This window comes from Plecotus auritus (genome assembly GCF_963455305.1).
Source record: "Plecotus auritus genome assembly, chromosome: 4".
NCBI lineage: Eukaryota > Metazoa > Chordata > Mammalia > Chiroptera > Vespertilionidae > Plecotus > Plecotus auritus.
In genome coordinates, this window is record NC_137775.1 from 165794580 (window position 1) to 165812187 (window position 17608).

Sequence of the window (17608 nt, forward strand, 5' to 3'; positions counted from 1 at the left end):
CTACTGGCCAAACACCTGAACAGCCGTAGGCAGTTCCCCCAATCTGACAATGGATTCTGTATACTAAATCTACCTTGCCTTTGATATGTGTATCTACCTTGCTTTAGGACAATTTGTGTTAATAAAAAGCAAGGGGTCCAGAGAGACAAGAGAACTTGGTTCATATAGCCAAGCTCCTCTGGTTCCCCAAAACGCCTTCCAAAATTATGTTTCATCTCTAGACTCTTTAATAATTTACAGCAGCCCCTTCTCCAGATTCATGAACCCTTCTAGATGCTGGACAAGACCCCCGGCATTAACAAGGACTATGAAGAGAACATTGTTTATGGTTTTCAGACCATCTCCTGGCAGGTTCTTAAAAGCATCTCAGGCACAGAGGTTTAGGGAAAATCTAGTGAGCCTGGATACAACTCCTTCACCTTCAGTTAGAACAATGCAGCTCTTGTTTGTTTTAGACATTGGGGCCCTATATGAAATTCTGCTTAAAATCTATATTCTGTTGCTTTGAAAAAGGTTTGCCAGAGACTGTTGTAGAGGATGACAAGTCCTCCATCTTCATAAGAGAAAACTGGACTAAATAAATTACAACCGGCAGTGAAGGTCTTCAGCAGTTGGATGACTTGTATACTGTATCCTCTGAACTCCTTCATCCAAGCCTAGATGGCCAACCCCTTTTGTTTGAGCTGCATGACTACCACAGTGATCTGTACGCACGAGAGTTTCCACAAACATGGTGGACTCTCTCTTCAAAGTCGGGAAATTATGGAATAACCTATCAGCAATTTTAAATTAAAGAACTTACTCTGAAAAGTATAAAAAGCTAAAAGTCTAATTGACATGTGGAGGGGTATAAAAGTACACTAATTTAGCAAATATTTGAGGACACCATTTAAGTGCTTCAGGAGATAGACAGTTGAATGGGGAGCCATTGTTACTCACTGGGCTCACAAATTGTTACAATGGAAGATAAGATAAAATAAGAGTTCAATGTGCACACTGAGATACAAATGTGCATGGAACACATGTGGTCATAATTATAACACCAGTGTAAATGCATATACAGTTTGCTTTTGGAGCCATAGGACTACTCATTTTATTTGAAGTTAAGCATGGGTATATAGAAGGCTTAAATGAAAGACTTAAGCTAGTGGTTCTAGAAAAGGGTCATTTGAAACACTTACAGAGCTAATCAAAGCCAGTCCATTAGGAAGTATCTCCAAGTCTTCAGAGCCCATTTCTGCCAGGAAAGAATAGATAACATATTGTTTCACACTCTTGCAGGAAGCTCATGGTCCCTTTTTTTAATCACTCCTAACTTGAAAATGCAGCTATATATTTAGCTCTCTTTGAGAGGGTCAGAATAATTAATCCTTTCCTTTATTTGTCTAATTGACCAATGTGATTATATAAAATTAAAAGACATTAATATAATTAAGTGTAATTAAAATTTATACTTAATATATTTGTTTTCAATTGATAGACTAGAAGTTTTTCCTCAGAGTCTGAAATATCATGTAAAGTTCATGGAAATTCACAAAATGTGTAAAAGGTGCAATAATTTGAAAATAGCTTGCTGTTTATTTTAAAGACACAGAGTAAACTACCAATATATATTGATTCTTAAGAATTCCAAATCAGATAAACTCTTTGAAAAACACATTGGAAACATAAGCAAAATCTAATTGTTTCAGTTAAAATGAGAATATATTTCATATGCAGAGTATGCATTTACTATTATTTATAAACATCAGTAAAATACCACTAAGTTAGTTATACTTTAAATACGTGTAAATTTTTAAAATTTCAACCAGTCTAGGAACAGATGAGATCTTTTAGTTTTGTATTGATACTCTTAGTGGAGAGTTTGTTTTTCAGATATCTAGTAACATTTAATATCAATATTGTATTTGTTTTTTAGAAAAAAATTTCACTATGAAATATCTGACCAAGCTTTACATGCTAACTAAATAAGTCATCTTGTCTAGCCTTTCTAACCTTAGGCAACTAACATAAATAATTCTAAAAGGAAAAAAAGGAGAGAGCGGGACGTCTGGCTTGCGAGTGAGGACCTCAGTGTCGCGCGCGACTAACGAGCGATTTAAAAATGGGTGATGTTGAGAAGGGCAAGAAGATTTTTGTTCAGAAGTGTGCCCAGTGCCATACTGTGGAAAAGGGAGGCAAGCACAAGACTGGGCCAAATCTCCATGGTCTCTTTGGGTGAAAGACAGATCAGGCCCCTGGATTTTCTTACACGGATGCCAACAAGAACAAAGGTATCACCTGGGGTGAGGCAACACTGATGGAGTATTTGGAGAATCCTAAGAAGTACATCCCTGGAACAAAAATGATCTTCGCTGGCATTAAGAAGAGTGCAGAAAGGGCAGACTTGATAGCTTATCTCAAAAAAGCTACTAATGAGTAATAGTTGGTCACGGCCTTATTTATTACAAATGTCTCATGACTTTTTTTATGTGTACCACATTTAAATTGATCTCATACACCAGAATTCAGATCATGAATGGCTAATAGAGCATTTTTTTCGGGCAGTCCTGATTTAAATAAGATTGGCTTGTGGTTAAATATGGTCAGTTTTTGAGCTTTGATGATAATTTTGGTTCAGCAAGCACTGTCACTGTCCTCCCTTCTAAAAATATGGTTGGACTTGATTCCTAGTGCTCAACTTTTCACAGAGGTGGTGAGTGCCATCTCAAAACCTGTAGGAGACTGGCTTATATTTAGATTTATATGACTGGTTGTATTAATACGTTTAAATTCTGAGGAAATCCCTTCACTGTCTCTCAGACCTGCAAGACTTGATTGTGTTTCAGGTTGTGTTCATTAGCCTGTTAAAAGGAAGGGCTGCAGATAAGCTGGCAGTGACCATTTTATCTTTTTTGGTCCCAACAATGCCAATTTAATAAAATTCCCTGTATCTAAAAAAAAAGATAAATAAATAAATAAAAAATAAAAGGAAAAAAAGAACAAACAAACAAAACAGAAAACAACCTAAGTATGGATCTCAAATAAGCTGAGCTCAACTAACAAAGCTGGTTGGTTGCAATCAGATGGGAACTCAAGTCTTGTGACACTCCCTGTTGGTTGCCTACCCAAACTGCTCTTCCCCTGCCCTTTTATGTTTGCTGACAGAGCCTGCCTCCTACAAAGGAAGCCTGATAATTACTTTTCCAGCTTCCTTTGCAGCTAGGGCACCAGTCGGTTGTTTAGCTCTGACTAATGAGATCCAAGGGGAAATCTGCTGAGAGCTTCTGGGGAAAATTTTCCTCCCTGATATTAAAGAAGAGAAGCATGAGGAGAAGCCTCGTGGTAATTACAAAGGTGTGGGAGGGCTTTCTAAAAATCGATCCTTTACTCACTGCTTTTTCTCCCTCTTCTATCTCTCCTCTGCCACTTCCTCAGGTTATATCACCATGAAATCTAACGTTCCATTGTTTTTGCTAAATGGACCAAACAAAAAACAATCGATCCAAACACCACGGTCCACACCTTGGCAAAGTGTTAGTGAAGGCCAAAGTAACTTATTTTAAATTACCTGACTTAATAGTACTCTTCTGGCTCACAGTTTAATTTTTGAACAAAATTTAACAGCTGTCCTAATTATATAAATAGCAAGATCATACTGTAAGTTCAAATAAGATACTTCCTTCTCTCACATACTTACCTATTCCTTTCACTAAATTACAGTTAGGAAGGTCTACTGGTTCTACTTCTCGAAAAGCTGTAAGTCGTTTTCTGGGGGGAGAAAAAAAGGGAATAAAGTACACATAAAACTATTCAGAAATTATAAGTTGCAAAGATAAGTAGCCAACAAAGTTTTCCTTAACTGTACTTTGCCTGGGTTTCAACCCCAGGGTTTTCGGTCCTTGGAACTTGAGCAATTCTACGAGGCAGGGCCAGAGCCAGACACATGGGGTTTCTCGTCACAATATGTAGTACTTATTAGGCCGAGGTAAATAGATACACAAAGAAGATACACAATGAGTATCCTCTCCGGGGCTCTGTGCACTCTAGCAGGAACAGGAACTATTTCATCAGCCCTGTAAGGAGGCCTAGGTGGAAATTTGAATTAAATAAGCAACATGGTTCCAATTTATTCCACTGATGTTTAGAGCTGCTGACAGATGGGCCTCCCGCCCGGCTGCCCAGTCTAACTCCAAAGTCGGGACTGGGCATCTGCTTTCAGGTATGTGACTTGAAAAATGCAGGTGTGCTTAAAAGGATTTATAACTTCAGAAAATCATACCCAAGGCCAGCATATAAAGAGGCATATCACACAAACATACCCAAAGGCAGTGTATTAAATCTGAGTTCATAAGCATCAAGGGGGACATTGGAGTGAAGGACAAAGGGAAAAAGAACAGATGTGAGAAGGAAGTACCAGCAGGCTGCCTGAGTAGAGCAAAGCTATTGATGAGGCATTTGAAAGAAATGAACTAGAACATTAACATCGCCAACAGATTTAAACAATAAACACTTTTTATAACTAATGATACAATATATTATCATAGCCATAGTGAGCAGCAACAATTACCTAAGAATCCTGGACATCTTATTTGGCTAAAGAAAGGCCAAAAATAAATTACCTTACTGATAATTTAGTCTCACAGAAGGAGGAGGATGGGCTAGAGAGCAATGAACAATTTGGATAAAATACCTACCAACCTGGTACACAATGACAGGGATTTGGGGGCAATTGATCTTTCATTATTCATTCAGAAAAAAAAATGTAGCATGGCCCTACTACCATGCCATTGGCTATCAATTTCACCTTCTAAGAGGGTCTGATCTAAAAGGCTAGGTGTGAGGTCCAGTAACTGGCTTTGTTAAAGCACCAAGTTCATCCTAATGTTCAACCAAGGTAGAGAACCACCAGTCTGGCTGCCACAGATCCAGAGAAGAGGAAGGCCTAGCCTGCAAGGAGCTGGCAGTTCCCTAAATGATGAACATGAACTTAGAAAACAGACTTTAGCCCCGCCAGCGTGGCTCAGTTGGTTGGGCATCATTCCCATGCACCAAAAAGTTGCTGGTTCCATCCCGGTCAGGACACATGCCTGGGTCGCAGGCTTGATCCCCAGTGGAGGGAGTACAGGAGGCAGCCACGATGTTTCTGATGTTTCTCTCTTCTCCCTTCCCATCTCTCTAAAAATCAATAAACTATTCTTTAAAAGAAAGAAAGAAATTGGAAGGAAGGAAGGAAGGAAGGAAGGAAGGAAGGGAGGGAGGGAGGGAGGGAGGGAGGGAGGAAGGAAGGAAGGAAGGAAGGAAGGAAGGAAGGGAAAACAGACTTTAAAGGAAGGTAGGCATCCGCCCCAGGATATGAGAAACTAAAAGGCATTTTAAAAATGGGAATCTGACATACAATCACAAAAATGCACAATAGAGAAATAAAAAGGGAAAATGAGAAAACAGGGGCTTGAAAATTTTTAGACTGAGACCCACATTAGGAAAAGCATTTTGCATAGTAGAAACACACATCACACACATTCACACACCCACACACCACACCCATCTGAAATAGGTTCACAAACGAATTCTTACCCTAATACATGTGCTAGGTACCTCCATGACTTTTCTATTTAATTTTATTTCATTTATTTGAAAATACTGGTCATAATCTGCTGCATGGATTTTGTGATCCACCATTTTTAAAAACACTGGACTAGCGTAAGTTCAGTGAATATTCATATGGTGCCTTAAGGAACTCAAAGGAGCAGTACAAGATGTTAAGGGAGAAGATATAACCAAGGGAAGTGGCATGGAAGAAGAGAATCAAGGATGTGAAATTGCTGAATGGGCTAAGTCTTAGGAAAAATGTCAAGGAGAGCCAAATTAGTTCTTCTTAGAGTCAAAACCACACCAGAAGAGTGGGCATGCTGCCTGGCTCTCAAAGTTCATTAAATGTAATAGGTTCATGGAGGGCAGAGAAAAGCTAAACTACCCAGCTCCTATTCTAATTCTAGCTTCTCTTTCATGGACAATCATCTCAAACCTGGAAAACAGAATGATCACAGTTAAAACGAGTCCAGGGTAGGTAAGGAGGCATTAACTCAGCATTAAGTGGCTTTGAGTTCAAATCTGTGGCCAAAACAAGTCATATCTCAACAGGAAAATCATTGCTACTACATTTCAAGTACTGTATATTCCCTCATTTAATCCACAAACACCTTGCCGAGGTGTTAGTTTCCCTATTTCACAGGTGACTATGATTAAGTGGCTTTCCAAAGCCACGAAGTTATGAAGTGGCTGAGCTGGGATTGGAGCTCAAGTATGAATGCAGAGCTCACATTCAGTCCTCTACGCAAGCAAATTTTACAGAGAGCAGTGCTTACAAGCTGGAGGAAGCACCAAAGGACAACTCTGCCTGTGTTGCTATAATCCTTCTCATATTTTTCTTTCCCTCTATGATTAGGAAATATCTTGTCAAGAGCTTGATTAAGTCCAAATGTTCCAGGTCTAAGGGATAAAGTGCAATGGCTGAGATGTGTCCCTGATTCATGCCTCTGAATTTTGGCTGGAAATCACATATCCCCTGCTGTGAGTTTTTTGGTTTTTTTTCAACGTGCTTGCTTTTACAAAAGAAAGTGAGGATCTTTAGCTATGGAGTAAGAAGTCCATTCTGGAACTTTCCTTGGGGCCAGACTCAACCTGATCAGTCTATTTTCTGCCACTGCATACTCCTCATTCATTCATTCATTCATTCAATATTCCCTATTGGGGCCTGTGTGCCAGCCCTTGTGCTCAGGGATCTCACACATACTTCCTTATTTAATCTCCTTAATCACCTTTGAGGCAAGAACAAATATTTTACCTGTTTCATAGATAAGTAAACTGAGGCACAGAGAAGCTAAGTAGTTTGCCTGTGGCCATCTATTTAGAAGGGTGGAGTTGAGATCTGAAATTAGGTGTCATGATACCAAGGACCCTTGCCTCTACCACTTTCATGCTTCTTTCTATTTGCCCATGCTTTTCTTTCCACCTAGAACACCCTTTACCGTCTAGTTCACTGGGAAAACTCCTACTCATGATCTTCTGTAGCTCCTCCTTATCTTCTGGGATAGGATTACTAACTCCTTCATTTATCCTCATAAAGCTTCACATCTCTCAAGTCTTACACCATATTGTTTTACAGTTATCAGTTTGGGGTCTTGTTCTTCACAGCAAACCCTAAATCCAGTGAGTGAATCCTACAACCATCATCCCCACGACTTCCATCATAAACACCGTGCTCACAGAAAGAAGGTACTCAATAGGTGTTTGCTGAATTGTTTCATGGAATTAGTAGGTGTGTGTTGGATGGAGGAGATGGTGTTGGTTGCATTGATAATGTAGACTGGAGAGTTATTTGTCTTTAGCTTAGGTCTCAATGAAGTAGTACCACAATATACAGTAAAGTACCACAATATATATCATTATTAGGTGGACCGTTCATCGGTGGATTTTTGAGAGAGCAGATAGCAATAATAAAAGCTAACATCTATAGAGCACCTTTCATGTGCCAGATTTGATAGATATTCTACTGTGATATATATTATCCCATCATTTTTAGATGGTGAAAGTCTCAGAATGGTAAAGTGACTTGAAAGTTGTAGAAATGAGATCCAATTAGGTTGAAACCCACCACTGCCCTCTTCCCACTAGAGTGTGTTGCCTGGGGGGTTGGAAGGGGGGAGGCAGAAATGCAGCAAGAGTACTAAGACTAGCATTGAAGTCTCCTTCTAATAAAGGGGAACACGGTGGCCCAGCCCTTGTGATCAGCAATTTAGGAATGGGGATGTTGCCACGCAGACACGGGGCTGCAACACTGCACACTCCAGGGGATGCTGTTGATACCGAGTCCATTCCCTGCATTCTCACAGTGCATACTTGCAAGGACACAGGCAGGTGACTACGAAGATGGGCAGAGAGACTGTTGATGCAGGGGAGCTCTTTCAGTTCCTTTGCCTGTGTGGCTATCATCTCGGAGGAGTCAGGGACAGTGCCAAGACACCGCTTGTATCCTTCCACTAGCTCCAGCCCAGGTCTATATAACTTCTGTGAACCTGCTGCATTCCCATACACCCATCTCTGAAGAAAAAAACATGTATCCAATGGAGATCGGGCTTGGCCCTGATGCAGGCCTCCGAACATAATCTCTGCTCTTCTCTCCCGTGGGTAGATTCATGATCTTCTCTGAGACTCAGCGGCCTTATCTCTAAAATGGGGATAAAGGCATTTTACTGATCCTCCAGGATCTTTTGATTTTGTTCTAACATGGGTGATACAGGAGTTGAATGTCCTTTAGAGAAGTGCATACAACTCCCCTGAGGAGCTTGTTAAATAATGCTGATTTTGATTCAATAGTGTGGAGTGGGGCCTAAGATTCTGCAGGTGCAGAAAGCTCCCAAGTGATGCTCGTGCATCTGGGCCATAGCCCCTTTGACTAGGGAAAAATTTGACAGTGGGAGAAATTTTCCTTCCTGCCCCTGTCTGGGCTGCTCCAGCAGGCTCTGCAACCATCCTCCATCACCCTAACCACCATCTTCTCAACCCTGCATTGCTTCTATGCCTGCTCTTCAAGCCCTCTTTCCATTCTAAAGCCAGAGGTCCATCCCACTCCACTTTCCTTTTCCCTACTCAGTCATCTGATCAAGCCACAAGTTTGAGGACTGAAGCTCCCTCCCCACCAGAAGACAACTCCATGAGGGACAGCTGGGAGCGTGGAGGCAGAACAAACCGAGGTGCAGCTGCGAATGGAGAATCCAAAGGAGAAAGCTCAGGTGGGGTGTTAGATGGTTCCGTAGCACCTCTTCTCTTTGCATCCGAGGGTGATATCACAATGCACACACATGCTAGAGCACATGCAGATATATTCCCCTTTGGTAGCAAATAGTTCCATGATGAATAAAACCCACAAACCAATTTTCCCATTATTTAAAACCTCAAATCACTATGTCTTACTTTTTTTCTAACCGTTTATGATTCAAAAAATAACCAAGAATTAGAAGGGGGGGGGAGTTTATTTAAAAAATCAATTAATTCCCTAACTGGTTTGGCTCAGTGGATAGAGCATCAGCCTGTGGACTGAAGGGTCCTGGGTTCAATTCTGGTCAAGGACATGTACCTTGGTTGCGGGCTCAATCCCCAGTAGGAGGTGTGCAGGAGGCAGCTAATTGATGTTTCTCTCTCATCGGTGTTTCTAACTCTCTATTCCTCTCCCTTCCTCTCTGTAATACCAATAAAATATATTCTTAAAAAATAAGATAAAAATATCAATTAATTTAAAAAAAAACACCTCTTCTGAATGTAAGCTTCTAATTAGTCCATACGGTTATATAAATTTTTAAACTCCAAAATGTTCAATTTGACTTTTAGTAATGTTTTACTTCAAAGTCAACAGCAAGGTAGGGATTAAATGATCTCTAGACTTTGAACCCCTGTAAAAAGTTACCACAAAACAACTGATACATTCTTAAAACTAGCCCCCTCCCCTCAGTATCTAACACCATATAAATTCTTTAAGGGAAGTAGGGCATTAACATTCACCCAGTAGTTGCTATGTCCCAGGCACAGTGTTAGTTGTGTGAAGCAGCATGTTAGAGATGTAAAGAGATTTGTCCACGATCCCACAATGGAAGGGATAGAGCGAGAACCAGGATATCAAATGCCAGTGCCAGGGTTCTCCCCCTGCCGACCCCTTCTCCCCAGGCCCCACTGGAAGACATGGGCCGCAGTGGGGACTCCTCTCCCTGATTCACACCATATCAGGGCAACCCCCAGTCTGGTTATCTGTTTTGAAGGGAGATTGAGAAGTGAATCTGTAGCCAGGCACACAGATTGTCATGAAAATTAATTCCTGTATGCCAACTTGGCCACTCACAGCACTGACAACTGCCTCCTTACCCCATCTCTCAGACCTTGAGCAAGGAAATGTTTTCAAGTGTCAGACGAAAGTTGGACAATCATTTACGAAACCCCTGAGGGATGTCCATCCAGCACTTGCCTACAGATTTTCTGTTAAGAGCCTGGAAGCCACTTTGGGGGGTGGGGGTGTCCTGGGCTGGTAGGGGTTGGGGTGGGGAGAACAGGTGCTCTAGCCCGCACCACAACCCAACTTACTGGTAAGAAGATTGGTGATCCCTGCAGCTTGTCATTGCCAGCCCCAAGAGGGTGAGCACCATCAGCTTTGCCATGGCCTGGGGCAAACTAAAGGTGGATGGCCTGATGCAGCGGCAACCGGAGAACCTGCCTGCCTGCAACCTTGCACCAAATTGTCCCCCGCCCCCGCCCGGATCCCGCCCCTCCAGCCAGCTGGCGGCTCATCCGGGGGGCAGGGCACACAGAAGGTGGCGCTGGAGTTGGGTCAGCACTTGCCTGAGGCTGGAGCTGCGGGTTCCCTGACACTTTAAAAAGAGGAAACCATGAACAGCTGCAGAGACAGGGAAAGGAGAGGAGAACAAGGAGGACAGAGCTAAAGGAGAGCCAGGCTTTAATGAGCACTCACTTTGCACCAACCAGGTCCTAATCCTTGTGGTTTGGGGCGGGGGAGTGGGGGCGCTTAGTAACTTGATGCCCCTCACTCAGCCAGAAAAGGCATGGAAGGAAGGGTTGGCATAGAAGGTGACCACTGTGTGTCCCCTTCAAACACCTGGTTATCAAGCATCTCATTCTCTCAACACCAATTCCTGACCTTATAGCTCATCAAGGACATTGCTCTGGTGTGCATAATGCACGTATTCTATGAAGAAGTATAAAACAGTGAGGAGAGATAGAGTACTGAGGTGCCATTTCAGGAAGGTAGGCTCAGGGAAGGTCTCACTGATAAGGGGACTTCTGAGCAAAGCCAGCTAGGAGGTGCCTCTGCAAACCCATCTCTCCTGTCTTATGAATCAGGTGTTTCCTGCTTCACTTGTGGCCAGCCCCTCCCTTTCTCTGGGTGCCTTTTCTTCTTTCCTTCTTAAAGATTTTTGTCCCAGTTACACCTTCTCTGTTCCACAGCATCCATTCTTCCTCTTTTCTGGAATATTGCCATCAGACACCAACATGCTTATCGTTGCTCACAGTTTTCTGGGAAAATGCTCTTTGATCCCGCATCCTAACGACTGCCCTCTTTCTCTGCTCCTGTGAAAAAGTAAAATCTCTCCCAAAGACTTGTCTACAGTAGCTGCTTTCATCTTATTACTTCTTGTAACAGATTAATGATGGCCACCGATACTTTGACACTCCTCCCATTGAGAAGTGGGTAAAGAATCCTTCCCCTCAAGTTGGTGCTGATTCTGTGAATGCTTGGATTCATAAAATATAGTGGTACTGTTTAAGTATGAATGCACAGCCTTGGATACTAGCAGCTTCCACCTCCTGTCACTTGGAACACTTGCTCTTTAACCTTGAGCTTCTGTGTAATAAATCTGACCACCCCACTAGAATATCTTTGTGAAAGTCCCTGAAGACATGGAGAAGGAAAGTGGCCAGCAAAAGCCAGTCTTCTAGCCATGTCTAAGGCAACAACATATATATGAGTGAAGCCTTCTTGGACACTCCAGACTAGTCCAGCCACCAACTGAATACCACTGACGCACCTCAGTTGACACAATGTGGAGCAGAAGAATGGGCCTGCTGAGCCCTGCCCAAATTCTTTACTCCTTGTTTAGGAGCATCAGAAAATGATTGCTTGGTTTAGCAGCTAACCTTAGGGAATATCTCTAATCTCCCATTCTTTACTTAACCCATTCTAATATAGCTTGTGTTCCTTTCACTTATCTGTCCAATTTGCTCTTACTAAATTGCCCATACATCTATGTTATAAAATCCAGTGGTTTCTTCACTGCTGTAATTGTATTCAACTTATAATCACATTGGGCACAGATCACCACTCCCTTTAAAACAAAACAAAACAACTTTCCTCTCTTGTATTCTGTGATCTCATCCTCTCCCAGTGTTTCTCCTACCTCAGTGGTCGGCAAACCGCGGCTCGTGAGCCACATGCGGCTCTTTGGCCCCTTGAGTGTGGCTCTTCCACAAAATAGCATGTGTGGGCACGCACGTACAGTGCGATTGAAACTTCGTGGCCCGTGCGCAGAAGTCGGTTTTCGGCTCTCAAAAGAAATTTCAATCTTTGTACTGTTGATATTTGGCTCTGTTGACTAATGAGTTTGCCAACCACTATTCTACCTTGTTGATCTTCTTTGCAGGGTCCTCCTGACTCTGACCTTTAAATGATGAAGCCCTAGGGCTGGTTCTGAGATGTTTTCTCTTTATATATTCTTCCTCAAGGAGATCTCATCAATTCCAGTGGCAATTTAAATGCCATCAGGATGCTGGAGTTCCTAAAATGTACAAATTTAGCTCAAGCCCTTTTCTGTGTCTTTAACAAATCATCCTTAATCTCTCTAGCATGACCCCCCTCCAACAACCTTTGGCATTTTCCCTTTTTTTTCATTACTTATTGTTTTTGAAATCATCTTGTTAATTTGTGATCTGTTGCTGACTAATGGAATAGAAATTGATTGAAGTTTGTCTTGTTTCACCCTATGACTCCAAGGCATAGAAAAGAGCCTGACCAAGAGTAATCCCTTATTAGGCATTTAATGATGGTTGGCTGGTGAACACTCACTTTGTATTCACTGACTGGATGCCTGGTTGACATTACCACTGGGATGTCTCATAGTCTCTTAAAAATGTGTCCAAAGCAGAACTCTTGACGCCCTCATCCCAAGAGGTTATATTTTCTAAACTCTCCATGCTTCAGTAAATGGCACCACTACCATCCAGTTTCTCAAATCCAAAATCTAGACATCTTCATCCATTCCTTTCTCTCAAATCTTCTTGCACCAATAAATCAGTCAGTCCCATGGGCTCCACTTCTGAATTAATTATCTATTGTTGCACAACAATTAAGTCAAAACCTAGCAGTTAAAAACAACAGACATTGTTATTTCATAGTTTCTGTGGATACCTCTGGCTCAAGGTCAAGGTGCTCAGGAGCTGGCAGCCAGAGCCATGAGAGTTAATTTTATGTGTTAACTTGACTGGGCTAAGGGATTTCTAGTAAATTTCTGGTAAAACATTACTTCTGAGTGTGTCTGTGAGAGTCTTTTCAAAACAATTAGCATTTGAATCAGCAGACTGACTAAAGATCAACCTTCATCAAAGTGGGCTAGAATCATCCAATCCTTTGAGGCCCTGAAAGGAACAAGAAGGTGGAGGAAGGTGGAATTCCCTCTCTTTACTTGAGCTGAGATATTCATCTTCTCTTGCCCTTGGACATGGAAGCTTCTGGTTCCTTGGACTCCGGGACTTAACATCAGCAGCCCCCTCATGCCTGGACTAAATTATAGTACTGGTTTTCATGGGTCTCCAGCTTGCAGACAGCCATATTATGGCATATCTCAACCTTCATAACTATGAACCACAATTACCATAATCAATCTTTATCTATCTATATATCAATCATTGGTTCTGTTTCTCTGGAGAACCCTGACTAATACAGTTGTAGTCTCATCTAATTGGGTATACATGTGGCCACAAATAAATCTTGATCCCTACTCACACCTTAGCCTAAAATATACTCCAGATAGGTGATAAATCCAAATCTGGAAAATATAACAATGAATCTTTTATAAGATGAAAAAAAATAGCATATCTTATAATCTATGCAAAGATTTTTTTTAACAGGATGATAAATTGAATTTCATTAAAATTGCAAATTTTCTGTTCATCAAAATAACATGATTGAGAAGGTGAAAAGACTCACCAAAAAGTAGAAGAATATATTTTCAATACTAATATCCACGAAGGACTCATACCTACAAATCAATAAGAAAAATAAATGTCAACCAAAATTTTTAAAAGACCAAAAGTTGAACATTCACTGCACAAAAGAAGACTCCAAATGGCCAGTAAGCATAGGAAAAGGTGTTCAATTCCATTAGTCATCTGAGGGTTACTAAATTTTACAATGAGATATTTCTACATACCTGTAAGAATAGTTAATTTAAAAGAAAAAAAAAAAGAAGAAAGAAAAAAAACTGATACTATTAACTGTTGACCAGGAAGTAGAGCAACTAGAACTCCCTAGCATTATGAGTGAGAGTGCATGTTGATCTAGCCACTTTGGAAAACTGCTTATCAGTACCTACTCAAGCTGCACATATGTATACCCCATTAGCCAGTAATTCTAAGTCTGCATATATTTACAACAGAAATGCTTATATATGTGCATTAAAATATATGGTACAAGAAAGTTCATTAGCCCTGAGTTCATATTATTAAAACAAACAAACAAATACAACACATGTTCATCAATAGTAGAATAGATATATAAGTTGTGGTATCTTCATACAAGGAAATGCTATACACAACAAATGAAACAGAATGGACTACTGCAGCATGCTAACCGGAGGCTTACAACAATGGTTTATTTATTGCTCATGCTACTACATGTCCACTGAAGGTTGGCTGCAGCTCTGTTGCCCATCATCACCAGACCAGGATCCATCTGGCACACAGACTATATCTAGAATATTACCAGTTTGGAGGCAAAAAGAAACAGTGAAATAGATACCAACTCTTAAATTTCTACCTGGAAATGGCATATGGTTACTTCTAATAACATATCATTAGCTAAAATAAGTTCTATGGCCACTCTTAAGTTCAAGAGCATAAAGATGTATCCTTGGTCCACTGAGAGCAGCATGCCAAAGAGAGAACCAGGGTGTTTGGGCAATTGTTGTCCAACCTACCATAGAAGTTGAGAAAAGTGACTATCTGGCTTCTCTCCAAGGCAAGTAGAAATCATGCTGAATGTCTGTGTCTAGTGCCTTAGAAGTAGACACTGAGGGAGAATTTCAGAAGCACATAATTTAATGAGCGAGTGCCTATCAAGAAAAAATCCTGGAAAGAAGTGTAGGCAGCAAGATAAAGATAAGGAAAGGATGGACATATTTAAATGTCTTAATGGCAGGGCACATCTGACTTTATTATTTCCACTAATTATGTATGTATTGTGTGTTTGTGTGACTTTTAGCATATAATGTTAAATTGAATATCAGCGGGCTTTGAGTATCAGCGGGCTTCTCATAGAATTCATTCACGAACAGCTTATTTTCCAAAGATCTTCATTTACATTCTACCTACAAACAATCTTCAGATTCACTGCAGAAACCACTATTATTTTTTTTCCGGAGTGGAAATTGCTAACAGTCCACAGAATGTTCCGTCTGTTCTTCATTTAGGTTTTACTTCTTAATGGAATCAATGACATTCTGCAGGTTTATGTGATTCAGCTAAACTGTTTGAAACCACAGGATTCTGCTACTGGCCAATGCCTGGAGCTCGGTGAACACAATTTTGAGGTAAGTCTTTATTTCACCCGTTCCCAACGTCATCCCTAATGGACTGAGCTTTTTCTGCTATGTCTGTTCTAGACAGTCTCAAGCCGAGTGTTAAAAGTTCCCACTGCATTCTCTGCTCCTTCGTAAGCACGTTCTTCTTGGTTTTCCTCAATTGGATGACTTGCCTTTGACTGTGCTAATTATGGTGTTTCACATCTCCAGTAAATTGCTTTTCTGAACACCCTCATTGCATAGGAAAGTGAATTTCAGCAAAAGGTAAGTGATGTGTTTTCTTGCTATAGACAAATGCCTGCAGTATTGTGACAATACGAACACAGTACATCAATCATATCAAGTGTGCACCAGGTGTTCCATGATGGTGTGGTGGAGGCACTAACTCAGCACTTTCCACCTCTTTTCCAGTATCCTTTGGGTGCAGTGTTTTAAAACCCTGGCTACATATTAGAATGGTGTGGAGAGATTTTATAAAATACCCATGCCTGAACTCCAACTGGGCTGGAGGTGGTGGGATTCCATTTTTCTAATGCCTTCCTGCCCTAAGAGGTAGAAACTAGAACCTATATTTCCACAAATCTCTTGAAGCCACAATACAGCATGCAATTGTGTGTCTATAAATCAGAATGGCTTGAGCAGCACTAAAATTTGAAACTAATTGAGGGAAGAGGCAGTATTGCAAGTGTGATTTGGTACAGACATGGCTCTGAATCCTATGGTGCTTATGACTCCTTGAGCTCTGGTCTTACCTCTTGTGGCTGCAACTATCTACACTCTTACCAACCATGCACAAGGTTCCTTATATACCCCCCTCCCATCAACACTTGGTAATATCTAGCCTTTTAATTTCTGCTAGTCAAATAGATTTAAAGTGATTTAAGAGTGCTGCTTTAATTGACACTTCTCTGATTACTAATGACTCTCAGCATCTTTTTCTGTGCTTAGTCCCCCCAACCCCTTCTGTAAATTGTCTCTTATTCATTGGGTTTATTATCTCAACTTTGTTATTCTCAAGAGTTCCTAATATATTCTATTTATTAATACCTTGTTAGCTTAACATTGCAATATTTCTCATTCTTATATTAATCTATTATCCTTGTCAATGGTGTCCTTCCCTGAGTGAAAATCCTCTATTTGATTACTCAAATTTAATCAACTTTTTTGTCTTAGAGTTTATATTTTTGAAATTTTGTTTCAGAAGTTCTTCCCTACTTTTAGGTCAGAATGATACTCTCCTACATTATCTCCTATTAACTCTAAAGGTTATAGACCCTTGTTTGTTAGTTAGCTAGTGAGATTAAGTAAGACATACTTTTATTTCCTTCCCTAGAGTGAGTTCATTCTCCCACTACCATGTCCTAACCAAACATCCTTTCTCTATCAATTGGTACTGCTAACTTAATCTTATACTAATTCCCTAAAGAGAAATATGTCTGAGACCTCTACTATACTCCATTTATACATTTGTTTTTTTCTTGCACAAATACTAAACCATTTTTATTATTAGGCATATCCCTGCCCTTCATTTTATTTTTTTGAAGATGGCTTAGCTTTTACATGTACATGAAAAATCTATTGTGGGATATAACATATATACCTTAAGGTTTATAAAATACATATGTGCAGTTATGGAGTAACTAGAGGCCCAGTGCACGGATTCATATACCGGTGGGGTCCCTCGGCCTGGCCTGCGCCCTCTCACAATCCAGGACCCCTCGGAGGATGTCGGATAGCCACTTTCGGCCCGACCCCTGCAGGCCCGATCCAGACAGGAGGGAGACCGATCCTGTGCATTGAGTGTCTGTCCCCTGGTGGTCAGTGTGCTTCACAGTGACTGGTCAACCAGTTGTTCGGTTGTCCAGTTGTTTAGGCTTTTATACATATAGACTAGAGGCCTAGTGCACGGGTTCGTGCACCGGTGGGGGTCCCTTGGACTGGCCTGTGGGGATCAGTGGACCTCCGCACCACCACAGCCCAGCCTTACCTGCCAGCTCGTCGGGCTCTAGCCTGCTGCGTGTGTTGATCCTGCACAGCATGAAGTAGTGCAGGAAGCAGCAGATGGCCGGGGAGGAGCCTGAGCCTGAGCCTGGGCTGGGTGCCACACCACTCCCACTCATCCTGGCCCCACTGCGCCTGCGGCCGGCCGCCGCTGCTCAGTAGGCTCACTGCTGCTCCACTGCAATCTCTGTGCGCCCGTCCTAGGGAGATACCGGCGCGCCCATGACTGCGCAGCTGCTACTCGTCATTGCAGCCTTGCTCCTCACACA

At 41.4% G+C, this 17608-nt stretch overlaps 1 protein-coding gene and 1 pseudogene across 3 annotated transcripts in view; one reads left to right on the top strand and one right to left on the bottom strand.

Annotated features, from left to right (window-relative positions):
* The window catches only part of PON1 (paraoxonase 1), a 30567-nt gene extending 20300 nt beyond the window's left edge, over positions 1-10267 (bottom strand). For both annotated transcript variants that reach the window (XM_080663203.1, XM_080663204.1), the window contains exons 1-3: positions 10114-10267; positions 3680-3750; positions 1182-1237 (exon numbers count right to left, since the gene is read on the bottom strand). In XM_080663203.1, the coding sequence (XP_080519329.1) occupies positions 1182-1237; positions 3680-3750; positions 10114-10187 (201 nt within the window). In that variant the 5' untranslated portion in view covers positions 10188-10267. The remainder of the gene's footprint in view (positions 1-1181; positions 1238-3679; positions 3751-10113) is intronic.
* LOC308245647 (cytochrome c-like) lies at positions 2064-2422 on the top strand (annotated as a pseudogene). The gene has a single exon. The product of its transcript is annotated as a cytochrome c-like (transcript).
* Positions 10268-17608: the final 7341 nt, after the last annotated feature.